The 21980-nt window shown below is 34.6% G+C and overlaps 3 protein-coding genes across 3 annotated transcripts; 2 read left to right on the top strand and 1 right to left on the bottom strand.

Annotated features, from left to right (window-relative positions):
• The first annotated feature begins 1839 nt into the window (after positions 1-1839).
• LOC112719759 (uncharacterized) lies at positions 1840-3031 on the top strand. Its single transcript, XM_025770442.3, has one exon. It carries the CDS (start codon positions 1899-1901, stop codon positions 2865-2867), a length of 969 nt encoding a protein of 322 aa, XP_025626227.1. The 5' UTR covers positions 1840-1898; the 3' UTR covers positions 2868-3031.
• A 2010-nt stretch (positions 3032-5041) lies between these two features.
• On the top strand, positions 5042-11235 carry LOC112719758 (uncharacterized). Its single transcript, XM_072207814.1, has 4 exons — positions 5042-5056; positions 5630-5962; positions 8135-8181; positions 9196-11235. Exons 1-4 carry the CDS (start codon positions 5042-5044, stop codon positions 9602-9604), a joined length of 804 nt encoding a protein of 267 aa, XP_072063915.1. The 3' UTR covers positions 9605-11235.
• Positions 11236-16997: 5762 nt separating this feature from the next.
• Positions 16998-21495, bottom strand: LOC112719757 (probable ADP-ribosylation factor GTPase-activating protein AGD8). The gene is made up of 7 exons (XM_025770441.3): positions 21072-21495; positions 20825-20943; positions 19294-19732; positions 18890-19147; positions 18040-18165; positions 17612-17713; positions 16998-17455 (listed from the first exon to the last, which is right to left on the bottom strand). Exons 1-7 carry the CDS (start codon positions 21141-21143, stop codon positions 17348-17350), a joined length of 1224 nt encoding a protein of 407 aa, XP_025626226.1. The 5' UTR covers positions 21144-21495; the 3' UTR covers positions 16998-17347.
• Positions 21496-21980: the final 485 nt, after the last annotated feature.

Raw genomic sequence — 21980 nt, 5'->3', positions numbered from 1 at the left:
CGATCCACATATTTGTGGAAACATACGAATATTTTTAAAAGCTTATTTTTATTGAAAAAATTAATAAAATTTATTTTTCTAATCTTTTAAATATGTTTTCTCTTAAAATAATATTAAACATACTTCTCTTAAATAATAAAAATAAAATAATACATATATAATATTATTAGTTGAAATAAAATATAAAAAATATTTATTTATTTTTTTTTGCGGATATACAGGTCCGCGTATCCGATCTATTAGTGTGTGGATTGGATCAGATCGGATTTGATCTGATAATATTGCGGATCTATATTCACAATTTTTGAATCGAATTCGATTAAACACTGTGGATATGCGAATCGGATTTGATCCATCAACACCCCTAAAAAAACAATGCAAATATAATTTTTCTTTAATTTATACAGCAATATAATTTGTTAACTTATATCTTGATGTATCAAGACAGTTAGGTTTCTTCATTTGATTATTAATTACATTAACGAAAGTATGAGAATAACAATATAAAAAAAAAAATCCTCAATCATAATTCATAACTTATGTTAATCAATAAAGCATGATTTTGAGTTAAATACATTCATGAACACAAGAAGTTGCTTTTATAAAATGCTATGTGATTTTAGGTGCAATTTACATATTATATCGGTGTTAAATGTGAACACAATATATTTGTATGAGTGGGGAATAATCCATATCCAAAATTGAAAATAAGTACTTTTATCTATTTTTAATTTAATTTCTCTCTCATTGAAGTGAAGTAAGTGCTTTATTATCATATCATATATATTATGGGAAATTATCTTCAGATTTATAAAAAAACACAAGCTGATAAATTTTGGTTAGCGAAGTCAACAAAATATAATGGGTTACAGCAAAAGCACACGATATTGGGTCTCACGTTGCAAAGTGAGTATGTACTTGTATTGAACTAATTCACCAAGTTGTGGGGACAATATCATTGGAATTTAAATATTTTTTTATAAAAAATAATTACAATATTTTTATTATAAAAAATATTAAAATATTCTTTTATATATATATATATATATATATATATATATATATATATATATATATATTAAAAATTTTAAATTTTAATTTTTTTATGTGTCATTATAAAGTTAAAATTTAAGATTTTTAAAATTAAAAAATATATATAATAAAAATATTTTAGTCATTTTTTATTAAAAAAAATATTAATTTAAATCGATTTAAAGTTTGGTTTACTAATTTTTTGACTAAATCAATTTGTATCATTTAATTTTGACAAAAATAATATAATTTAATTAATTATATATATTAAGTTTTAGTTAATAACAAACATTAAAAAAAAAGACGTTTTAACCATTTTTATCAAAGCGTCTCCCTTAATAAAATATGGGAAATGTTAGGGAAACAATGAAAATTTTGAACAATATAAACAACCACCAATCAAATGAAAATACACTATACCCTAATTTAATGCTACTAATTAAATTTACTATTTTAACCCTATTAATTCACATTATTTATACATTGTTCAAAAATATTGTTAGTTACCTATACTTTTTCATAAATTATTTATTAGATTTAGAAGTTTAGCCAATATGACTTCATAAATGTGTCAGAAATGAACAATAATAATTTAAATTTATAAGAGGAATATTAAAATATTATCAGAATTGAAAAAATTAAATTAATAATTAAATAATAATAAAAAATAATAAATTCTGCCCTTCATATTTTTCTTTCTAAAATTCTATTTAATATTGTTAAATTTAAAATAATAAAGGATATGAGCTAATAAATTATCTTGTTTTCTAACTCTATGCATGTGCTTAGGCCAGTCATGCATACCCAAAATCTTTTCCTATATATACTCAACTTCTCAATGTAGGGTTTCATCGACAAGTGATCCAATGGCGAAGTCTAAGGTTCTAAGCATTGTTTTCTTTGTGTTGTTAGGTTTGGGAATATGTTCTGCCGCTAGAACACTCCTAAACTATGGTTCAGATCACTACATTGGTGGTTCTATCCATGGTGATATTGGTGGAGGAGGAGGTGGAGGATATGGTACTGTAGGTGGTTATGGAGGAGGAGCTGGTGGAGGAGAAGGTGCAGGTGGAGGATATGGTGGTGCTGGTGCTGGTGGACATGGTGGAGGAGGAGGAAGTGGAGGAGGTGGTGGTGCTGAAGGAGGTGGATACGGTGGAGGAGCTGGTAAGGGAGGTGGGGAAGGCTATGGTGGAGCAAGTGGAGGAGGTTACGCTGGTGGTGGTGGAGAAGGAGGAGGTGGTGGTGCAGGAGGTGGTGTTGCCGGGGGTGGATATGGAGGAGGAGCTGGCCATGGTAAGGGTGGTGGAGAAGGGTATGGTGGTGGGGAAGAAAATGGTGGAGGTTATGCTGGAGGCGGTGGTGGAGGTAGTGGTGGAGGAGGTGGTGCAGGGGGTAGCAGTGGTGGATATGGAGGAGGGGCAGGTAAAGGAGGTGGGGAAGGCTATGGTGAAGGTGGAGCAAATGGGGGTGGTTATGGCGGTGGTGTCGGAGGTGGTAGTGGTGGAGGAGGAGGAGGTGGTGCTGGAGGCTATGGAGGAGGCAAGGGAGGTGGAGCTGGTGGTGGATATGGTGGAGCACCTGGTGGAGGATATGGAGGCGGAGGAGGAAGTGGTGGAGGTGGTGGCGGCGGTGGCGGCGGTGCTGGTGGAGCACATGGGGGTGGATATGGTACTGGTGGAGGAGCCGGTGGAGGATATGGTGGTGGAGGTGCCAGTGGAGGTGGTGGAGGCGGTGGTTCTGGTGGTGGCTATGGTGGTGGTGGGGCACATGGAGGAGGATATGGTGGTGGTGCCGGTGGCGGAGAAGGTGGTGGCCACGGTGGATATAATTAAGCTCCTCTAACCATAGTATTAACAAGAATAAGGTATGAGTAGAGGATGCTTTAATATAAGAGAATATTACACTTCCTAAATGTAATTTACGTATTACATGCATGAATTCATCAAAATGGATGTAACGGTGTGAAGGACATATATATCAATTTATTATTCTAAAATGCTTAATGCATTATTCCATTTCCTTTCCACTCTCATCAAAACATTATACATATAGCACTTAACTAAACAAATTAAAGCAATGGTGATTTGGACTTTCCCTAAAAAAAATTAGAAAGTGAAAAGTAATCCATAATCAAGTTAAGATGATTTGATAAGATTCACATGTAATGGGAATTGTTCACATGCACAATATATAGTCACATTGGTTGAACATAAAAAGGAAGTTTTCGTTTGGGCAGGCTAATGAAATAATAATTATATTAGATCTTTCTCTAAATATTGCTTTACTTTTAAAATTATTCACACTTTTTAATTAATTGCATACAATAATACATGGACTACATATCGAAAGAAACCATGGCGTACCCTGCTACGCATAAAACAATAAGTATGCTGGCTGAAACTGTGCTTCATTTTTATCCGCTCTAGTAACCTGAAACAGTAATAATTCATTCATGCTTGTAGATATTTTTGTTGAATCACATGGTGAAAAATTCAAGGTGTAAAACAATCAACAACAATATCTAAGATTAGATTAAATTATGTTGTAAATCATGAATGATTGAGATGAATATCTAGGAAGAAGAGTTTGAAATAATAATTAACGAAATGATATCTACTATACCTGTGGATCATCCAACCTGTGCCAATTATTTTACATAGCAATAGTAATGCCCTGAATCTGGTGTTCCAGAATGCACAACAATTGCATATAGATCATATTTAAATATGGTAGCTACTCCAATGAAGATTTAATGATTATCATCATGTGAAGATACATCATTTTGACCATTGAATGATAGATTGTAGGGTTTGATTTTATTTGAAGTAAAAGTCTTACCTTTATTTAAAGTGTTGCTAAATAATTAAATTACACTTTTTAAACAAGAATCATCATGAGAAGATGTTTTTGGCATCTTTATAGGAACAGTTGCCTTTGAATATTACCTGTCACATATAAAAAGGTACAAAATCAGTAAGAACATGACAACATTCACAAAAAAACAAATAGTCAACTAGAAGAGTTTATAATATAATAAATCACAATTATTAAGCTTACATTTTCCTAATTCTGAGAGGTATAAGGCTGCAGATTCAAGTCAAATTTGTAATAGACATGTTTATCAATCTTTCTCGTAGTGTTATCTGTTTGTTCCTTGTTAACCTCTTCAAATGGAATACTCTATGCTGAGGTGTTTCATTGAACAAAAGTTGCTTCTCCTTGAAAACCTGTTCTCCACATTTATCACATTTAACCTTTTGATCATCAATCATTTCCACCCTGGTGAATGAATCAAGTGCACGCTCAATTGTTTCCACATCTTCTATCTCTAAACTCAAGTCAGTTAGCGGCTCCTATGTATTAAAAACATAACAATCATCAAAATAATGCATTAAAATTTATTCACAACCATAAAAGAGTCAAAAGCAATTACTATTTAATCAAAGTATTATATGATCATAGAGTATAAAGATAAAAATGCAATTTGGGGTGTTTGTAAGCATAACATCCAAATGCTATTTATATGATGATAGATTTTAAAGAGAAAATTGCATTCCAAGTGATCATACCAAAGTGAATTCTAACATACCTTATTAACAATTTTTCCTCCAAAGACTCTATCCACAGGATTAGCATCCTCATCTGCTAAACAGTTTTTAATCTTATCAAAGGTAGCATGCATGAATTCATGAGCATCATCCTACTTGTCCTTTTCAAAATTAGGTGAAAAAACTGTAAAAAGGGTAATCATTGATTCACAAACATCCCCAAAGAGTAATTTAACTAATCAACAACACGGTGAATGATAAAAAAAATAAAAAGGATTAAATACAGTATCCTAGTTTCCCAATTATTAAAATTCAATAGAAAAGAATAAATAAAAATTGAAAAAAATAAATAAAAAAGATACAGCTCAACTTGTCAACAAGCCTTGAAAATCACTCCCTAAAATCCCACATTATTTAAGACTTCAAAATCCAATAATAAAGATTGATTTTGCTACTACATGAACAATGCCATTGTTAGAGAATAAATTAGAATCAATATTAGATCAATTAATATCATTTATATTTATATAACACATTTGTATATTAATTGTAGAATTGTATACTTTTATTATTCTGATTTTTTTAGTACTTATATATACCCTTTATACATTGTACTTTTTCACACAAACTGAATAATATACTAAAATTATGGTTCTGAAAATCGAACCGGACCGGTCAGTTTAACCGAATTAACCGGGAACCAGTCACCTAACCAGCCGAGTAAGGTTAGAAACTGTCTGGAAAAAACCAGTGAAAAAACCAGTCGAACCGGCAGTTAACCGGTGAACCGGGAGAACCATCCAGTTTTTTAGCGATTTTTTGTTTGAAAATAAAAGTGCTAAACGGCGTCGTTTTGTCTCTTTTTTTTTTTAAAAAAAGCACTAACTATACTAACACGGTAACCCACCAGTCCCCATTCCCTTCCTTCCAACCCATCAACACCCAATCCCAAATCTCTCACTCCCTAACCCTAGCACAGCAAACGCCGTCGCCATCGTCAGCCCCCAGCTCGTCGTGAAACCCCACCAGCCACCGTGAGCCCTTAGACGCCGCCACTCTTTTCTTCCTCACCTTCTTTGTGCTCGTCGCGAAGACCCACCAACCGCCGCTACTCTTCTCCTCCTCACCGTCTCTATGCTAGTCGTGAAGCCCGCCTCTGTGATCGTCGTCGTCGGCCTTGTTCTCGTCGCCGTCCCGGACGTCTTTGCTTGGCTTCTATCTCTTCAAGCTCGCTCTCTCTCCCTCTCCGATCTCACTCTGTCTCACACGAAACGCGAACGTCTCTGCTCACTTGTCCTCCTAGCCGTCACCTCCGTTTAACTGCTCGGCCATCACCTCCTCTCGGACGGCTCTTTTGCTCGGCTGTCTTGTCTTCTCCAGTGAGCGCTCCTCCATTGCTTCTTCAGTCCTAATTTTTTTTCTGAAATTAATTATGATTAATATATACTTCTGAGTTAATTATTCTTGTTAATTTTTCTGGTTTTTGATAATTTTTTTTAAGTTAAATTTTTTTAAAATAATTTTGTTGATTGTTGATGGTAATTGTTAATTCTGGGTTAATTAGTTATTTTCTGAGTTAATTTTCTTCGCTGTTCATTGTTGTTAACAGAGCTGGATTATTGTTGTTGTTTTGTTCTAACCTCTGGTTAATTATTGTTGATTATTGGTAATTTCCTGAGTTATTTTTGTGTTATTTTTTCTAATTCTGAGTTAATTTACTAGTTGTTGGTTTGTTGCCTAGTGAAATTAGTTAAACTTAAAAAAAAACTTGGCTTGTTATATTGATTTTGATTTCTGAGCTTTGTTTTGTTATACTGATTCTGATTTTTGAGTTATTGATTCCTGATTTTTTCTAATTCTTTTAATTCTGAGTTGTTGATGGTACTTTGCTGGGAATGAATGTGTCAATATGCAATTGAGATATTTGTGCTCTTCAACTAGATTTATCTCTGATTTGATATTGGAAGAAGAGTTTTTAATGGATGATCTTATTATGAATGAATGATCTTATTTTTAATTGAAGATATGTGTGTGTTTAATTGTTCAAGCCCATTGTTGGTCCAAACCTTATAACAAAACTTTGCTATGAACAAATTATCTTATTTTCAATGGATGCTGATTACTTGTGTGGTTTGTTTGTTACAGAAAGTACAAAAGGCTCTTTTGCAATTTGATGTCCACTCAAAATTTGCTTTTCAGTTTTTATTTTTTATTTTGAATGCTATATAGAATATTTTTTATTCTGGATTCTGTAATTCTAGATTTTTGAATGTTACATCAAATTTTGTAATATGGATTATCTTTATGATGGGAACAATGGAATACTTAATGATGATTATGATTACTAATGAGTAGTGTCTTTATTTAGTTGAAACCCTGTTTAATTTTTTAATGCTATATTCAGTTTTTGATTATATATTGATTTTTTTATAATTTTACTATATATTTAATTAAACCGGTTCGATCACGTTCGACCCCAATTGGACCATTGAACTATTGAACCAGTTACTTGATCGGTTCAATGACCGGTCCGGTTCTCACAACCTTGACTAAAACACTTTTTTTAGATTGCTCTCTTGCTTCTAACATGGTATCAAGAGCATAGGTGTTTTTTTTCTCTATGAATATTAGTTCATAGCTCCTTTGGTTTGTTCCCTCCGACAGTATTTTTGTCCGTGTTTTTTTATCTCTTCCAGATGCCTTGGTTTATCACCGTCGCCATCATTGTCTTCGTCTCGTCTTTTGTATACTTTTTGTCCGTGATTTTGGTGAGCTCTTTTCGATTTTGCTGTCTGTTTTCTCGTTTTCGACCCCGAATTTGCAGTTTTTCTCTCCTCTCTTTGATACTTATTTCTACTATTATGGAAAGGTTAGATGTTTTTGCTGCCACAGACAGAAAGGGTAAATTTTGTCAGAACTGTAACCGCTCTGGGCACCTCTTCTCAAAATGTCCTTCTGTTAAATGTCATAAATGTCAATAGAAAGGTCACATTAGCTACAACTGTCCACAAGTGTTCTACCATTACTGCAAGCTCTCGGGACATTTTATTACTGCTTGTCCTACTCGCCCACCACGTCCTGGTCACCTCAAGTATCATTCTTATTCCAGTTTCTCCAAGAATGTGTCTGCTTCTGCTGTTGCTGCTACTACTGAATCTACCACCTCTGCTCCTCTCAACCCGATTTCTGTCTGTCTCTCTGATATTGCATCTCTTCTTAAGCATCTTCTCTCCCTTTCTGGTAATACTCCTGCTGCTTTTTCGACTCCACCAGGTAATTCTAAATGGTATTTTGACTCCAGTTGCTTTAATCACATGTCTTCTTTGCGTAATCTTTTCTTGTCTTTGTCTACCACTACAAATGCACCTTCTGTCAATATTGTTAATAGTTCTCTCTTGCATGCAACACACAAGGGTTCTATCTCCCAGTCAACTCTCAATCTCCCTGATACTTATTATATTCCCAAATTGAACTTCAATCTTATTTCTGTTGGTCAACTTGTTGATCTCGATTTTGATGTCACTTTTTCCCTTTCTGGTTGTCGTGTACAGGATCGTCGGACAGAACAAATCATCGGGACTGGACGTAAGGTCAGAAGGTTGGTTGAATTTGAAAATCTTCATATTCCTCCTGTGCCAAATCTCTGTGCTGCTTCTTCTCTATCTACCCTTCACTTATGGCATCAACATCTTGCCCACAGCTCCTTAGAAAAATTTCATTCTCTTGTGTCTCAAGGTGCTTTAGGTCAGGTTCCTAATGAGTCTTTTGATTGCATTTCTTGTCAAATTGCCAAACAACCTGCTTTATTTTTTCATAATAATTCCTCTCTTGCTTGCTCTCCTTTTGATCTTATCCACTTTGATGTTTGGGGCCCCGCTCCCACCGGTTCTATCGGAGGAGCTCGATATTTTGTCGTTTTCATTGATGATTATTTACGCTTTACTTGGGTTTATTTGATGACTAATCACCATGAGTTGCCTCAAATTTATATTAACTTTGCCACTATGATTAAAACTCAGTTTTCCAAGGTCATTAATATTTTTCGATGCGATAATGCTATAGAATACCGTAATTCCAAACTTTTAACCTTTCTTGTAGAATAGGGTACTTTGTTTGAGTTTTCTTGTCCTGGTATGTCTCAACAAAATAGACGAGCTGAACGCAAGCACCGTCACATTCTTGACTATGTTCGTGCAATGCTTCTTTCTTCTTCGTGTCTTTAGTGTACTTAGGGTGAAGCTGTTCTTACTGCTGTTCATGTTATCAATAGACTTCCTTCTTCTGTTCTTGGTAACGTTATTTCCTTTGAGCATCTTTATCATACCTCTCCAGATTACAGTTCTCTTCGAGTTTTCAGTTGTGTCTGTTTTGTTCTTCTTCAGCCTCATGAACATAGTAAACTTGAACTCCGGGCTCGTATATGTTGTTTCCTTGGTTATGGCACTAGACACAAGGGTTATCATTGTTGGGATCCTCTCTCAAAACGTATTTGTATATCTCGTCATGTTGTCTTTTGGGAGCATCACATATTTTCTCGATTCTCCTCCTTTGAGTCTATTCCTCCTATTCAGTCACATTTTTTCACTAACCCCAATGTTGATCTTTTTCCTAGTGATGATTCTACAGGTTCTATCTCGAGTCACCCTCTACAGCCTCCTTTTCTTCCGCCTTCTCCATCTCCCGATGATTGCACACCGGGCGATGATCCTGCTTCTATCGTCATGCCTCCACCTTCTACTCGTTCTTCAAAGGTAAGAAATTCACCTCCTTATCTTCTTGATTATCATTGTTTTTCTACTATTCTTCATCAACATGAACCTAAGTCATTCAGAGTAGCCTCCACAAATTCAAATTGGCAACAAGCAATGCAAGAAGAAATACAGGCACCTGAAAAAGCACACACTTGGGATTTAGTTGATCCTCTTTCTAATAAGGAAGTTGTGGAAAGTAGATGGGTATACAAGATCAAGACTCACTCTGATGGTTCTATTGACCGTTATAAGGCACGATTGGTTGCTTAAGGTTGTACGCAAGAGTATGGTATTGACTCTGAAGAGACGTTTACTCCTGTTGCTCGTCTCACATTTGTTCGAGCTCTTCTTGCCATTGCTACAGTTAAAAAATGGTCTCTCAATCAGATGGACGTGAAGAATGCATTTCTTAATGGAGATTTAAAAAAGAAGGTCTATATGAAACCCCCTCCAGGTTATCCTTTTCCTTCTAGCAAAGTCTGTCTCCTTCGCAAAGCACTTTACGGTCTTAAGCAAGCTCCTCGTGAATGGTTTGACAAGTTCAGCACCACTATATGCAATTTCGGTTTCACTTGCAGCCCTCATGAAAATGCTCTCTTTATTCGTAAAAGTGAACGTGGGGTTGTTCTTCTGCTTTTGTATGTTGATGACATGATCATTACTAAAGATGATGTTGATGGTATCTCTCATATTAAAGTCTCCCTTTACCGTATTTTTGAGATGAAAGATCTTGGTTCTCTCAATTATTTTCATGGTCTCGAGGTTATATCTATAGATGATGGTATCTATCTCTCTCAAGCTAAGTATGCTTCGGATCTTCTTGCTCGAGCCGGTATTACAGATAGTCGTACTGAATCTACTCCTCTTGAGCCTAATGTTCGTTTTACTCCTATGGATGGTACTGTTTTGGATAATCCTACTCTTTATCGACAGTTAGTTGGAGGGCTAGTCTACTTAACTGTCACCCGACCAGAGATTGCCTATCCGGTTCATGTTCTTAGCCAGTTCTTGTCAGCTCCTCGTACTACTCACTATGCGACAGTTCTTTGCGTTCTTCGCTACATTAAAGACACCCTATTTCATGGCCTTTATTTTTTTCCCATTCACCTTTATTCCTTCAAGCGTACTCGGATGCTGATTGAGCTGGTGATTGGTGCGGAATTTGAATACCACAAACTAACCGGCAAGTGCACCGGGTCGTACCAAGTAGTACCTCAAGTGAATGAGGGTCGATCCCACGAGGATTGATGGACTAAGCAATAATGATTGAGTGATTTAGTTAGTTAGACAAATAGAAAATGATGTTTGGGTCTCAATTGCATTAAAACAGTAAATTCAGAAAATCAGAAAACAAACAGTAAACGGGTTGTGAACTATATGGACAAAACAGTTAAGGTTTCAGAGGTATCTATTTTCTGGATTGACTTTTCTTACCAACTATTTTAATCATGCAAGATTCAATTCATGGCAAACTATATGTGACTAAACCCTAATTTCTTAGACCTTTTTAGTCTCCTCTAACCTTCATCAACCGCCAATTCCTTGGTCACTTAATTCCAATTAGAGGGTTAAGTTCAATTCTAGTTTATGTGCAACAGAAATTCTAATTATCCAAATATAAGAGGATTATATGTGACGTATCCCGTTAAGTCTAGATAATTAGAAATTTAGGAGAAATTATTTTCAAGTTGTTGTTCAAGTAAAGAGTTTTTCCAAGTTTTATAAGAATTCAATTAGAACAAGGGTCATACTTCCATTCCACCCAGATTCATAAGATAAAGAACGAAAATAATTCTTGAAATTGAAAGCAATACATGAATTAAAATAGAACAGTAATAGTATTAATCCAAAGAATAAACAGAGCTCCTAACCTTAACAGTGGAGGTTTAGTTGCTCATGGTTCCGAGAGAAAACAAGGATTCTGTAAAACTGTAAAGTGCAGAATGAGGTCCGAGAGGGAAGAAATCTGCCCGAAGGGCTGATTCTTTTCCCTTTTATATCTAATCCTAATTAATGTAAAATATATTTTCTAAAACTAAATAATACATTTTTCTATTTATAAATAAAATAAAAGTTTAATAAAAAATAAATAACGATCTTCGTTGCATAGCTTGATTGAGATGAATGGAGGACCATGGCAATTACTAAAGCTGGCGCCTAACTTCACAATTGTGAAGTTAGGCGTGAAGGGGGCAGCAAGCAATTGGGCATGTTGAGTATGCTTGACCTGGCGCCTAACTTGATGGATCGTGGCGCCTAACTTGAGCATGGCCGAATCGCTTTGAGTGTGGAAGTTGTGTCTGGCGCCTAACTTGACATTCCTAGCGCCTAATTTGGAGGAGGCAGCAAGGTTGGATGCATTTTGCCTTGTCTTGGCGCCTAACTTGGTGAAACCCAAGTTAGGCGCCACCTATGCAGCCTTGACTTGATGGATTAAGTTTGTCTTGGCGCCTAACTTGGAGAATCTCAAGTTAGGCGCCACCCTTGCCAAATTGCTGAAGAAGAAGTACAAACTAATATACATTGTTGGAAAGCTCTGAAAGTTTGCTTTCCAATGCCACTGAAATCACATCAATTGGACCTCTGTAACTCGAGTTATTCATGTTAGAGTGTAGGGACATGGTTGACAGCATCATTCGCTTTTTTCTCTTTTTCTACAGAAACTCCATCAAATCCATCCGAATATCACCTGAAATAAATAGAATTGCCCACGACTCAAAGTATCATCCATAGTAGCTAAAAGATAATTAATTCTTGATTAAACTCAACAATTTGAATGCAAATTCACTAGGAAAAGATAGGATAGATGCTCACGCATCAGTGATCCCACTGATCGTCATTCTACTACTAGTTATTGTTTGTTTCTTGGCGACTCTTCCATTTTCTGGCGAGTTAAGAAGCAAACATTCACTGCTCGATCAATTACGGAAGATGAATACCGTGCTCTCGCTGACACCACTGCTGAAGTTGTTTTGATTCGTTGGCTTCTCGAAGACTTGGGTGCACCGTAGTCGTCCCCAACAGATTTTTTTGTCACAACCGCAGTGCTATTCAGATTGCCCATAATGATGTGTTTCATGAATGCACACATTGAGATTGATAGTTACTTTGTTCGGCAATGCATCCTTATTGATGTTGTTCGTCTCATCGCTGTTGGAACACTGGATCAAACTTCTGATATCTTCAAGAAGGCTCATCATCCGACTCATTTTCAGACTTTGGTATCCAAACTCAAGATGGTATCTTTAGGCCCCACTTGAGTTTGAGGGGGGATGTTAGAAAATAAATTAGAATCAATATTAGATCAATTAGTATCATTTATATTTATGGGTGTTGCTACACATCCAAGTATTTTTTTCATCCAAGTTTATCCAAGTAGGTCCAACACCAACAAAAACCACTCTCATTAAAAGAGCGTCATTACACGTGCTTCTTCTTCTTATTCTTCTTTCAAATACACGCATACGTCCTCTTTTTCTTCTTTCAAATTCACGCATACCTCCTCCTCCCCCTCCTCCTTCTTCGCGCACGCAAATTCTTCTTCTACTTCTCCTCCTCCTCCTTCTCTTCTTCTTCTTCTTCTCCTCTTTCGTTATCGCCATCACCAGCAATACCAATATTTTGCTAATGAATTATTTTTTCAATCGAATTGAATGGAATGCAATTGCTAAATTGAATTGAATGGACGCAGGTATTCCGAATTGAATTGAATTGATAATTTCTAAATTGTAGACACGGGTATTTTGAATTTGATTTTATATAATGGATAATGTTCCGTTCATTTAGTACTATACAATTGTTTCACCTGAATAACATGTTCAGTTCATTATGTAAAAAGTTGTTTTGAATTTGATTTTATATAATGGATAATGTTCCGTTCATTTAGTACTATACAATTGTTTCACCTTAATAACATATTCGGTTCATTATGCAGAAAGCTGTTTTAAATTTGATTTTATATAATGGATAATGTTTCGTTCATTTAGTACTATACAATTGTTTCACCTTAATAACATGTTCTGTTCATTATGAATTGAATTGAATTGAATTAAATGGACGCAGGTGTTATGAATTGAATTGATAATCTCTAAATTGTAGACACAGATGTTTTGAATTTGATTTTATATAATGGATAATGTTCCATTCATTTAGTATTATATAATTATTTCACCTTAATAACGTGTCGGTTCATTATGCAGACAGTTGTTCTGAATTTGATTTTATATAATAGATAATATTCCATTCTTTAGTACTATACAATTATTTCACCTTAATAACATGTTCGGTTCATTATGAATTGAATTGAATTGATAATCTCTAAGAGGAGGAGAAGAAAGAGGAGAAGTAGAAGGAAAGAAGAAATCTGCGTGTCCAAATTTGGAAGAAGAAGAAGTCTGTGTGTGTTTCGTTGGAAGAAGAAGAAGAAAGAGGAGGAGAAGAAGAAAGGAAGAAGAAGAACCTACGCTAATTTGGAGAAGGAGAAAGAGAAAGAAACAGAGAAGGAGCATTATATACTTTTATTACTCTGATTTTTTTAACACTTATATATAGGTAAATTTTACTCTACCCTTTCTATAATAACATGTAATTTACCCTCTGTGACATGTCATCTTTTAGTTGGTTGCTATGTTAACTATGGTTAAACTATTGGTAATTAAATTATAGCCCAAAGTGGATGATTATGTAATTTACTAAAATATTAAAAATTCAGTCTTTGATTCTTCCCCCAATTCATCCTCCCACACAATGAACCATTGAACCTAATCTTCTGTATTTCCTCCCCCGTTCCGGCACCGTCGCTGCCACCTCCGAGCATAACCGCCTCATTGGGTGCCCCATTCTCTCCGTCTGTCGTGCCATCTCCGTGCTCGAAAGCATCGCCGCCACCGTCGTCAAAAGTAGCGCCGCCTTCCTCACGGTATCCTTCATTCCTTCCCTCTCATAAAATTGCGTTGCAGAATCCCTTATCCACTCTGTAGTAACCACCAAGTGTGATGAACATGAATCAAATGACTTCTTTAAGTTGTTCATCGTCTTCATCCTTCTCAACAAAGCTTCCTCTTTATTCCTCAACACCTCTAAAAAGAACAAGAAGAAGAAGCAACCACGATTTTCTAAGAATGGTGACTCGTTCCTGTCTCGATGATGACAGTTCAGCACTTCTCCGAGCAGCTCAATACACTGTATGCCTATGAAACTTGAATTCCCAGTTCTGCAGCTTTCAAAGTTTGCAACTTTGCAATTTACTATGTGTGATCAATGTATGGTTTTTCATGCATGCCAATTCAGAATTCACTAGCTTTGTTATCATAATCCCTAGTTTCATGTTTTACTTAGCAATGTTTGTCAAAAATCCTTTCTCAGCTTTCCATTGTACAGAGTTGAGTTGATTTTTTCTTTCAATTTCAGAGAGAAATGGGACTAAGGTGAATTGAGTTTTTGCACAATGATAAAAATATAACTTTACTTTTTAATGTTTATAGAAATTATATATTTACCCCTCTTATAAAAATATTTAATTACAAAATTACCCTACTTTAGTTAAGATATTAACTCTTATTGAGTTAAATTAACTCAAACTAAAACTAAGCATCCAATTAAAACATGCCACGTCACAAGGGATAATTTATATGTTGAAATAGAGGGGGTTGGGTATAACTCACCATATATATATCCTTTATACATTGTACTTTTTCACACATACTAAATAATACACTAAAATATTTTCTTTAGATTGCTATCTTATTTCTAACACCCATATAATGTTCTAAGATCCTGAATGCAACATATAATTACATGGGCTGGTGTGATTGCAATTGCATTAACAAATGGCACAATATGAGTCAAACATTGTAGGATCGAATTCATTTCATGTAGCAAGTCATCCCTTGATTATATATTCCAGCAACAAATCAAATCCCATTATGCATGCTTAGTACAAAGAAAAGCAGAACACTCTCTTCTTTGTCTTTTGATGCTCTTCTTGTTGCGCTTCACCACGGTGAATGGTGAAAAAAGTAAGTGTTTTTTTCTTGGTGCCAGAGAAGGAAAAAGAGAAAAAGGTTGAAATGGTCTGGAGTGAGAGAGAGAGAGAGTGAAAACTGTTTAAACAGAAACTGGAGCGAGAGGGAATATAGATTCACGCATAAAAATAGAGAAGAGATTGAGTTTGTTACGAACATTTGTTTGTAACTCTAAATTGTGGGGAGCTCTCTCTTCTATTATTCATAAATTAGTTATGTAAATAAATTAAATTGATTTGGAATTTACTCAAGCAAAAACTGTTATAGGGTATTGCGATTTCTGAAAGAATTGGATCATGTATAAATTGCGATTTATGTAGAAATAGAGTGTAGGATAATCTGCTACAACCTACCTTATGAAAAGGGGACATTATGAGCTGAACTCTTTGAAGAATAAAATCTCTAATATTAGACATGTTTTTCAAAACTTGTCTGTATTCAACAGACAATGGCTTAAATAAATAGGAGCATAACAAAAACTATGAATGGTAGAACAAGTTGGAGTAAATCACTGAATGCAAAGAGTTCTATTATATAACAATTTGTCATGTCTTTTGTTTGTTGATTTTATTTGAAGTTTATTAGGTATGTTTTGGTTGTTAGATTTTATAATACTTTTGGTATGATTTTATTTAAAGAGTGTTATTGCTAATGAGCTATAACTCAAATGGCATAATCTCCCCAAAAAAATAAATCAATTATTAAAAAATATAAAAATGATTTTTATCAATTATTTTTAATATAAAAAATAAGAGATATATAAAAAACAAAATTATTATCCGTATACAATAAATCAATTAATATACTAGTAGCATATATACATGTGTTGTTTTATATATTCTTACTCTAATATATATTCTACGTAAATGATTGATTTAATAATTGAATTTTTGTATACACGAAATATAATTGTATAAAGAATAAACAACAATTTATACTTATATTTTATATTTTTTATTTTATTATATTTTGATATTATAAATAAAATTTAGATAGACGTTTATTGTGATATGAGTATATAGTCATAAATATTTTTCTTATTAAACTCATAAATTAAAAATAATTAAACTATTACAAATAAAAATTTCTAAATATTTATTATTGGAATTTTTAGATCAGTTAAATGAACTCTCAACTAAGTTAACGAGGTGAGCTTTCTTGCTCATGTTTTCCTATATATTTTGATGTAAATTGCAATTGCAGTTATAAAAGAAATTCGTATTGCAATTGAAAGTAATGCAATTATCATAATTGGCCAATTGCCGGGGCAGCAATGACTTCAAATAACAATATTTTCGGGTTTAGGATTTTGTTTAGCAATGAGTTCATGTGATAAGATCATTAGTTTGGTTACTTATTATGGTTCCAATATTTACCAACAAATACAATCACATCAATTTCAAGTTGACTAGTGAGTTAAACAAGACTCATAGCTTCTCAATTAGGGTAAACCAAGTGAATGTATTTATAAATCTCACAAAAATATTCATGGACAACCCTATTTATTTTTCAGGGAGAATAATTTATTGTGATTGTTTACAAGAAATTGCTAGTTAGAGGCTATTCTAGTGACTAAATCTCAACCGTTAAAAATCTAGTCGACAGTTCAAAACTTCAAATTTGTTGATTTTACAACATACTAAATTTCAACCCAATTTATTTATTATCCACAAACTATTTAAACCCATAAATTTTGGATTTCAATATGTGGATTAAGATGAAGTCACTTTTTTCTCATAGATACAAGATGACACTAATGAGTCTAGCAAAGAGGGGAGGGTGAAGAAAATCTAAAGCGTATTAGCAACCTCAAAACAATACCTTTGACACAATATAAAAACACCAGCCTCTTACAAACCTGAGAATATATATGGTTTCTTTTTCTTTTTCTTTGGTTTCTCAAAGAATTGTATATTCAACTATTCTATTACCTCCGAAGCATACTGGCTGGTATTCAAACTCCAAGGATTGTCTTGGATACAAAACATATTTAAAGGATTCGATCTTGAAGATCTGACATCAAATTGGATGCCAGTGAGGTGAGCTTCTTCCCGGTCTCTCCGGCAATGTTTTTAAGCGATGAGATATCTTGCTGCGCCTGTGAAAAGGGGATGAAGGGAAGGGTTGCAGCATCCAATCCAATATTAATAGGGGAAATAATAGGATAACTTAATTATATTTCATCATTTGACATGATGAATGGCACAAATATTGAAGTGTCTAAATATAGTTAAATTTAAGGGTTAAGGAATACCTGGAAAGATAATCGATTGATGAGGTCGCTAGCAGAAACATCAGCTCCAGAATTGGCTCTCGACTCACCAAAAAGATCAGCACTAGAGATGGCACTTGAACCCTGGTGCAACAAGAGGTAAAACATGGTACAGCATCAGCATTGATAACTATTAGTGTAGCCCATAGATCAAAAATAGTTGTCTGGGATTTCTCTGTATATGAATTTTGAGAGCACAAAATAACATTCATACTTTATTCAAAAAACTATGTAATGCAACTTCTCCCTATAGTCTCAATGCTCGAATCAATTAATATGGGCTATGGCAATCAAGTGAAGAGATAAAATATGAAAGAAGCCAAACAATACACTCCAATAAAGGTGTTGGACAAACACAAGTATCTAATAAATGTATGATCTCATGCAATCTTCCATGAAGCTTTACATACCGAAAACTTTGACAAAGTAACCTTAGCATCCACATCAGCAGCACTGTTCTGATCTCCAAAAAATTGGGATGAGGAAATGGATTTTGCATTCGAGAACTTCTTTCTGGCTTCATCTGTTTCCTCAATCTGACAAGAGGCATAGCAAAACAGGATTAGCTGAATGGGAATGGGTATGTTGATAAAGACACCAAATACATGCTTCAGAGAAGATTGATCACATCTATTGAAGTGCCAAAATCAATAAAATGCAGGTTGACTCCATGGGATCCAACCCCCAAAAAAAAAAAAAAAGAAAATTTAAATAGTAGTTGTTAACAGTAGGTACCAGAAATACTTATGTCTTTCAGGCTTCAGCCAATGAACATAAGAAAGCTTATGTATAACTAAAGGAGGCAAGAGCAGTAAGCACTATGGTGGTGCATATTAATGAAACCAGCTACTGGTTGGAACATTAACAAACTTAAAACAAGATTGAGCTTTAATATCTCTAAAAGGAATGAACCAGTTACTTGACAATTCCTTCTGCATTACCATTAAGAAATATATGCAACCAGAATACACATACCCCCCTCTACTGGTTTCATCAATATACAATCATAGTTTTAATGAAATGATTGAAAGTCCCCCTGCTATAACAGCCACCATCCATTACTGCAGTAACTAAATTTTGCTCCATGGATTTGAATCTTTATTAAAACTATGAAGCACCAGGGACCAAGATTCAAACTTTAAAAGGAATCATAAATAAACTTAATATTCTATCAGAAAAACATACATGACTTTTTTTTTTCCCATTAAGACTGGCTGTTAGTTATACTGGATGTACAAAAGTTGCAGTCATATGGCTTACTTGCACTTTTGAGGAGCTAGGGCCAGATTTCTTTGAAAAGCCACTATCCATTCCGAAGTCAGAAAAAAAGCTTGATGACTTTGGCGGAGCAACATGACCAATTACCTGAGAACCTCCAGAGTTTACCTCAGACGATTGGACATTTTCAACATACTCAAATCGGGAAGTTATAGATGGAGCGAGCACATTATTGTTTGTTGCCAATGGAACTGGAGCAGGTGGTTCTTCCGGCTTCTGTTCATAGAGAGATTCACTTGGCTGCATTTCAACAGGATATGTCAATAAATCAAGTCATGAAATTAATTGAGTAAATGAAATGACACATAAGTTCAAAATTTAAATTCAAATATATCACTTCTATGTTCCAAACACAATCAGCAACAAAAAATTAACTATTTGCATACCTTTTTAGTGAGCTTACGAGCACCAAGTCCTCCAGCTTTCCCAGTTTTTTTGGCACCAATGGGCTTCTTGACCACACTTGACACTACTGTATGTGTATGTGAAGCACGGGGTGAAGAAGTGCTCTCAGGCTTTTCTGGTTTATCTGATGTGTTTTCTTTTGGTGCTCCACTGGTCTGGACTTCGCTAAGTCCATTAGCCCCTTGAGAAGACTGAGAAGCAACAGGTGATGATGATGCAACTCCCTCCTCAGCCATACTTTTAGCTACTTCCTTTGAAAGAAGTTTCCTATACATATCTGCAGCTCTGGATGTATATTTCGCTTCTATTTTGCCATCCTCATTCCAGCCATGCTGTTTAAAGAAAACCTGTGCACGATTGTTTCCTCCAAAGCTCATCATTTTTAGTTGCTCAGGACTCCATGAATCTAAATTTGTAGATCTACATATTAAAGAACATATCAATACTAAGCTATTGATCTTCAACCTTCTTTGAGCTATTCTACTACTTCAACTAATTTGATAACAATTTACTTCAAAGAACAATTAATTTAAAGCAAAGGCACAAAAGCAGAGTATTTGAAGTAAATCAAGGAAGTAAATTAGACAGACCTCCATGAAGCTAGGAAGTGTACATCATGAACCCCCATTAGATTAAGCTATTTCATATATATACACCCTATAATAACTCTTTGAAAGACAAATGTCAGCTACATGTATAAAAAAAGGATAAGGTCGGCTACATGGATTAAAAAGGATAAGGAAAAACAAAACAAAATAAAACAATGGTTTACAAGAGCTTCTCACTCACTTTAAAGAAAAAAGTGCATCATGTGGGCTTTGTTTATTCAGAATGAAGCATCTATTCAATTTTTCCACTTTTAATCCTAATTCTTTGTGGGAGCTCAGCAAGCACAACAATATAACAACTTTAAATGATCACTCATCCTTCCAAGCTTAAGCTTATTGAGCTACATACTCTTGTTTATATTCAATAGCATAAAACAAGGCAGCATACGATATATAGCACAAACCAAACACCATGCCAACCGATTCTATTGGGAAAAAAATGTTTCTGTGATAGAAAGCAGAAAGCCAAAACAAAAACAGAATTTTTTTTATTTTATTTTAATTTTAGACCTTATCGAACAGGTCATGCAAACTTCAAAAAATATAATTTTACAAATCCCTGTGAAATATACACAGCTTCAAGGACCACACACGGTATCTTCCCATCTTCAAACTACTTCATAAGAAGGGATAACTCTAAAAGTCCAATTTCATTAACTATTCAAGCTTAAGCCATACAATTTGAACAAAAATGAAAAATCTCTAAGAGGTGACACAACATGAGTAGTACAATATACTACTCCAAATTCATCCGCACACATACAATCAGTCAAAACATAGCACTCCCAACACAAAATCAGCTGCATGATCAAAATTGCAAACATTTAAGAAAAATAAAAGTAACAAAGTCATCACAATTTAAACAACAATCAGCTACCAAAAAAAAAGAAGAAAAGAAACTTGCCTCACGAAGCTGATATGCACTCCGAGGCTGCGATGAACAGCGGAGCAATCGATGCATATGAAGACGCCATACGTAACCGACGCCCATGTTGGATTCTTCGCATTGCAATCGAAACACATCTAAAGCCGAAAAAATGAAAAAAAAAATCACAACAATTCAAAATATAGTAGATCTGAACAAAAAATTGAAAAACCTCAAACGAAAAACCTCGAAATTGAAAATTTCTGGAAACCGGAAGTGATCGAACCTTGTTTTCAGACTTGGCCTTGAGTTTTCTGAACACCGTGTTCTTGTCAGTGAAACCTTCGGACGACGCCATTGGAAAAAAGGCGAGAGCGAAAAACGAAGATGATCAAAGTCGAAACGGAATTTAAATTGAAAATTTAATTTTGTTTTTTACCCTTTTTCTTATAAAACCTTTTTGCTTCAGTTTGAGAGGGTTTGAAATCTCAGGGGGGTGTTAAGAGAAAGAAAGAATTAAAAAAAAATTGTAAGTAGAAAGTTGAAACTAGAAACCCCAAATCGGTGTTTTTGTGTGTGTTGAGTGTGCTTGCAACTTTTTTTTTTTTTTTTGTCTTTGCGTTTTCTCTCGTTTTTCTAATCTTATTTTTTATTTATTTAATCATTTCCTCTTCGTTCGTCTTTAAAATGTGCTTTCAAGAAATGATAACGGAAATGACAGAATTGTCCTGAAGAGATATGAAGGATGATGCTTGTACTAGCGATGGAGCTTGAGGGGTGTTTTCGGGATTCAGTGGACTGTTGCTAGCCCTGAGCTTCTGACAACACACGGCGAATAAAACGTTCTAAAATTAGCGGAACGTCGTCGTTTTCTGTTGCAGTGATACTAAATGTTTCATTTAATTCTCAGATCTAGTACATTTTTTTGGGTCGAATTTAATTTTTTAATTTCACGGTTATTTTTTTTTATCAAGTATTTTTTAATTTCACAAATCAAAAATTAATTTTTCATAAGTTCTATTTAAGATTTATTGTTATTGCATGTATAAAGCGAAATTCGAACTCCCAACACTAATTTAAACAAACTAATGAGCAAACCACTAAATCATTCTAGGTTATTGTCACATTTTTTTTTGTTATCCATGGTATTCACTAATCCAACAGGTCAATAATTAATCTGTCATGGATCTAAGCT

The sequence above is a fragment of the Arachis hypogaea genome, chromosome 11 (genome assembly GCF_003086295.3).
Source record: "Arachis hypogaea cultivar Tifrunner chromosome 11, arahy.Tifrunner.gnm2.J5K5, whole genome shotgun sequence".
Classification (NCBI taxonomy): domain Eukaryota; kingdom Viridiplantae; phylum Streptophyta; class Magnoliopsida; order Fabales; family Fabaceae; genus Arachis; species Arachis hypogaea.
This window is presented reverse-complemented; position numbering and strand designations above follow the sequence as displayed.

What these genes read in the sequence shown, in the direction of transcription:
- LOC112719759 (XM_025770442.3), top strand. Translation starts at nt 1,899, where the DNA reads ATGGCGAAGTCTAAGGTTCTAAGCATTGTTTTCTTTGTGTTGTTAGGT.
- LOC112719758 (XM_072207814.1), top strand. An exon ending in CGGCTGTCTTGTCTTCTCCA is followed by an intron (nt 5,963 to 8,134) that starts GTGAGCGCTCCT and finishes TGTCGTGTACAG; the next exon opens with GATCGTCGGACAGAACAAAT. An exon ending in ACTGGACGTAAGGTCAGAAG is followed by an intron (nt 8,182 to 9,195) that starts GTTGGTTGAATT and finishes TCTTTTTCCTAG; the next exon opens with TGATGATTCTACAGGTTCTA.
- LOC112719757 (XM_025770441.3), bottom strand. Translation starts at nt 21,143, where the DNA reads ATGGCGTCGTCCGAAGGTTTCACTGACAAGAACACGGTGTTCAGAAAA. An exon ending in CTCGTAAGCTCACTAAAAAG is followed by an intron (nt 19,148 to 19,293) that starts GTATGCAAATAG and finishes GTTGAAATGCAG; the next exon opens with CCAAGTGAATCTCTCTATGA. An exon ending in TCAATCGATTATCTTTCCAG is followed by an intron (nt 17,456 to 17,611) that starts GTATTCCTTAAC and finishes CCCTTTTCACAG; the next exon opens with GCGCAGCAAGATATCTCATC.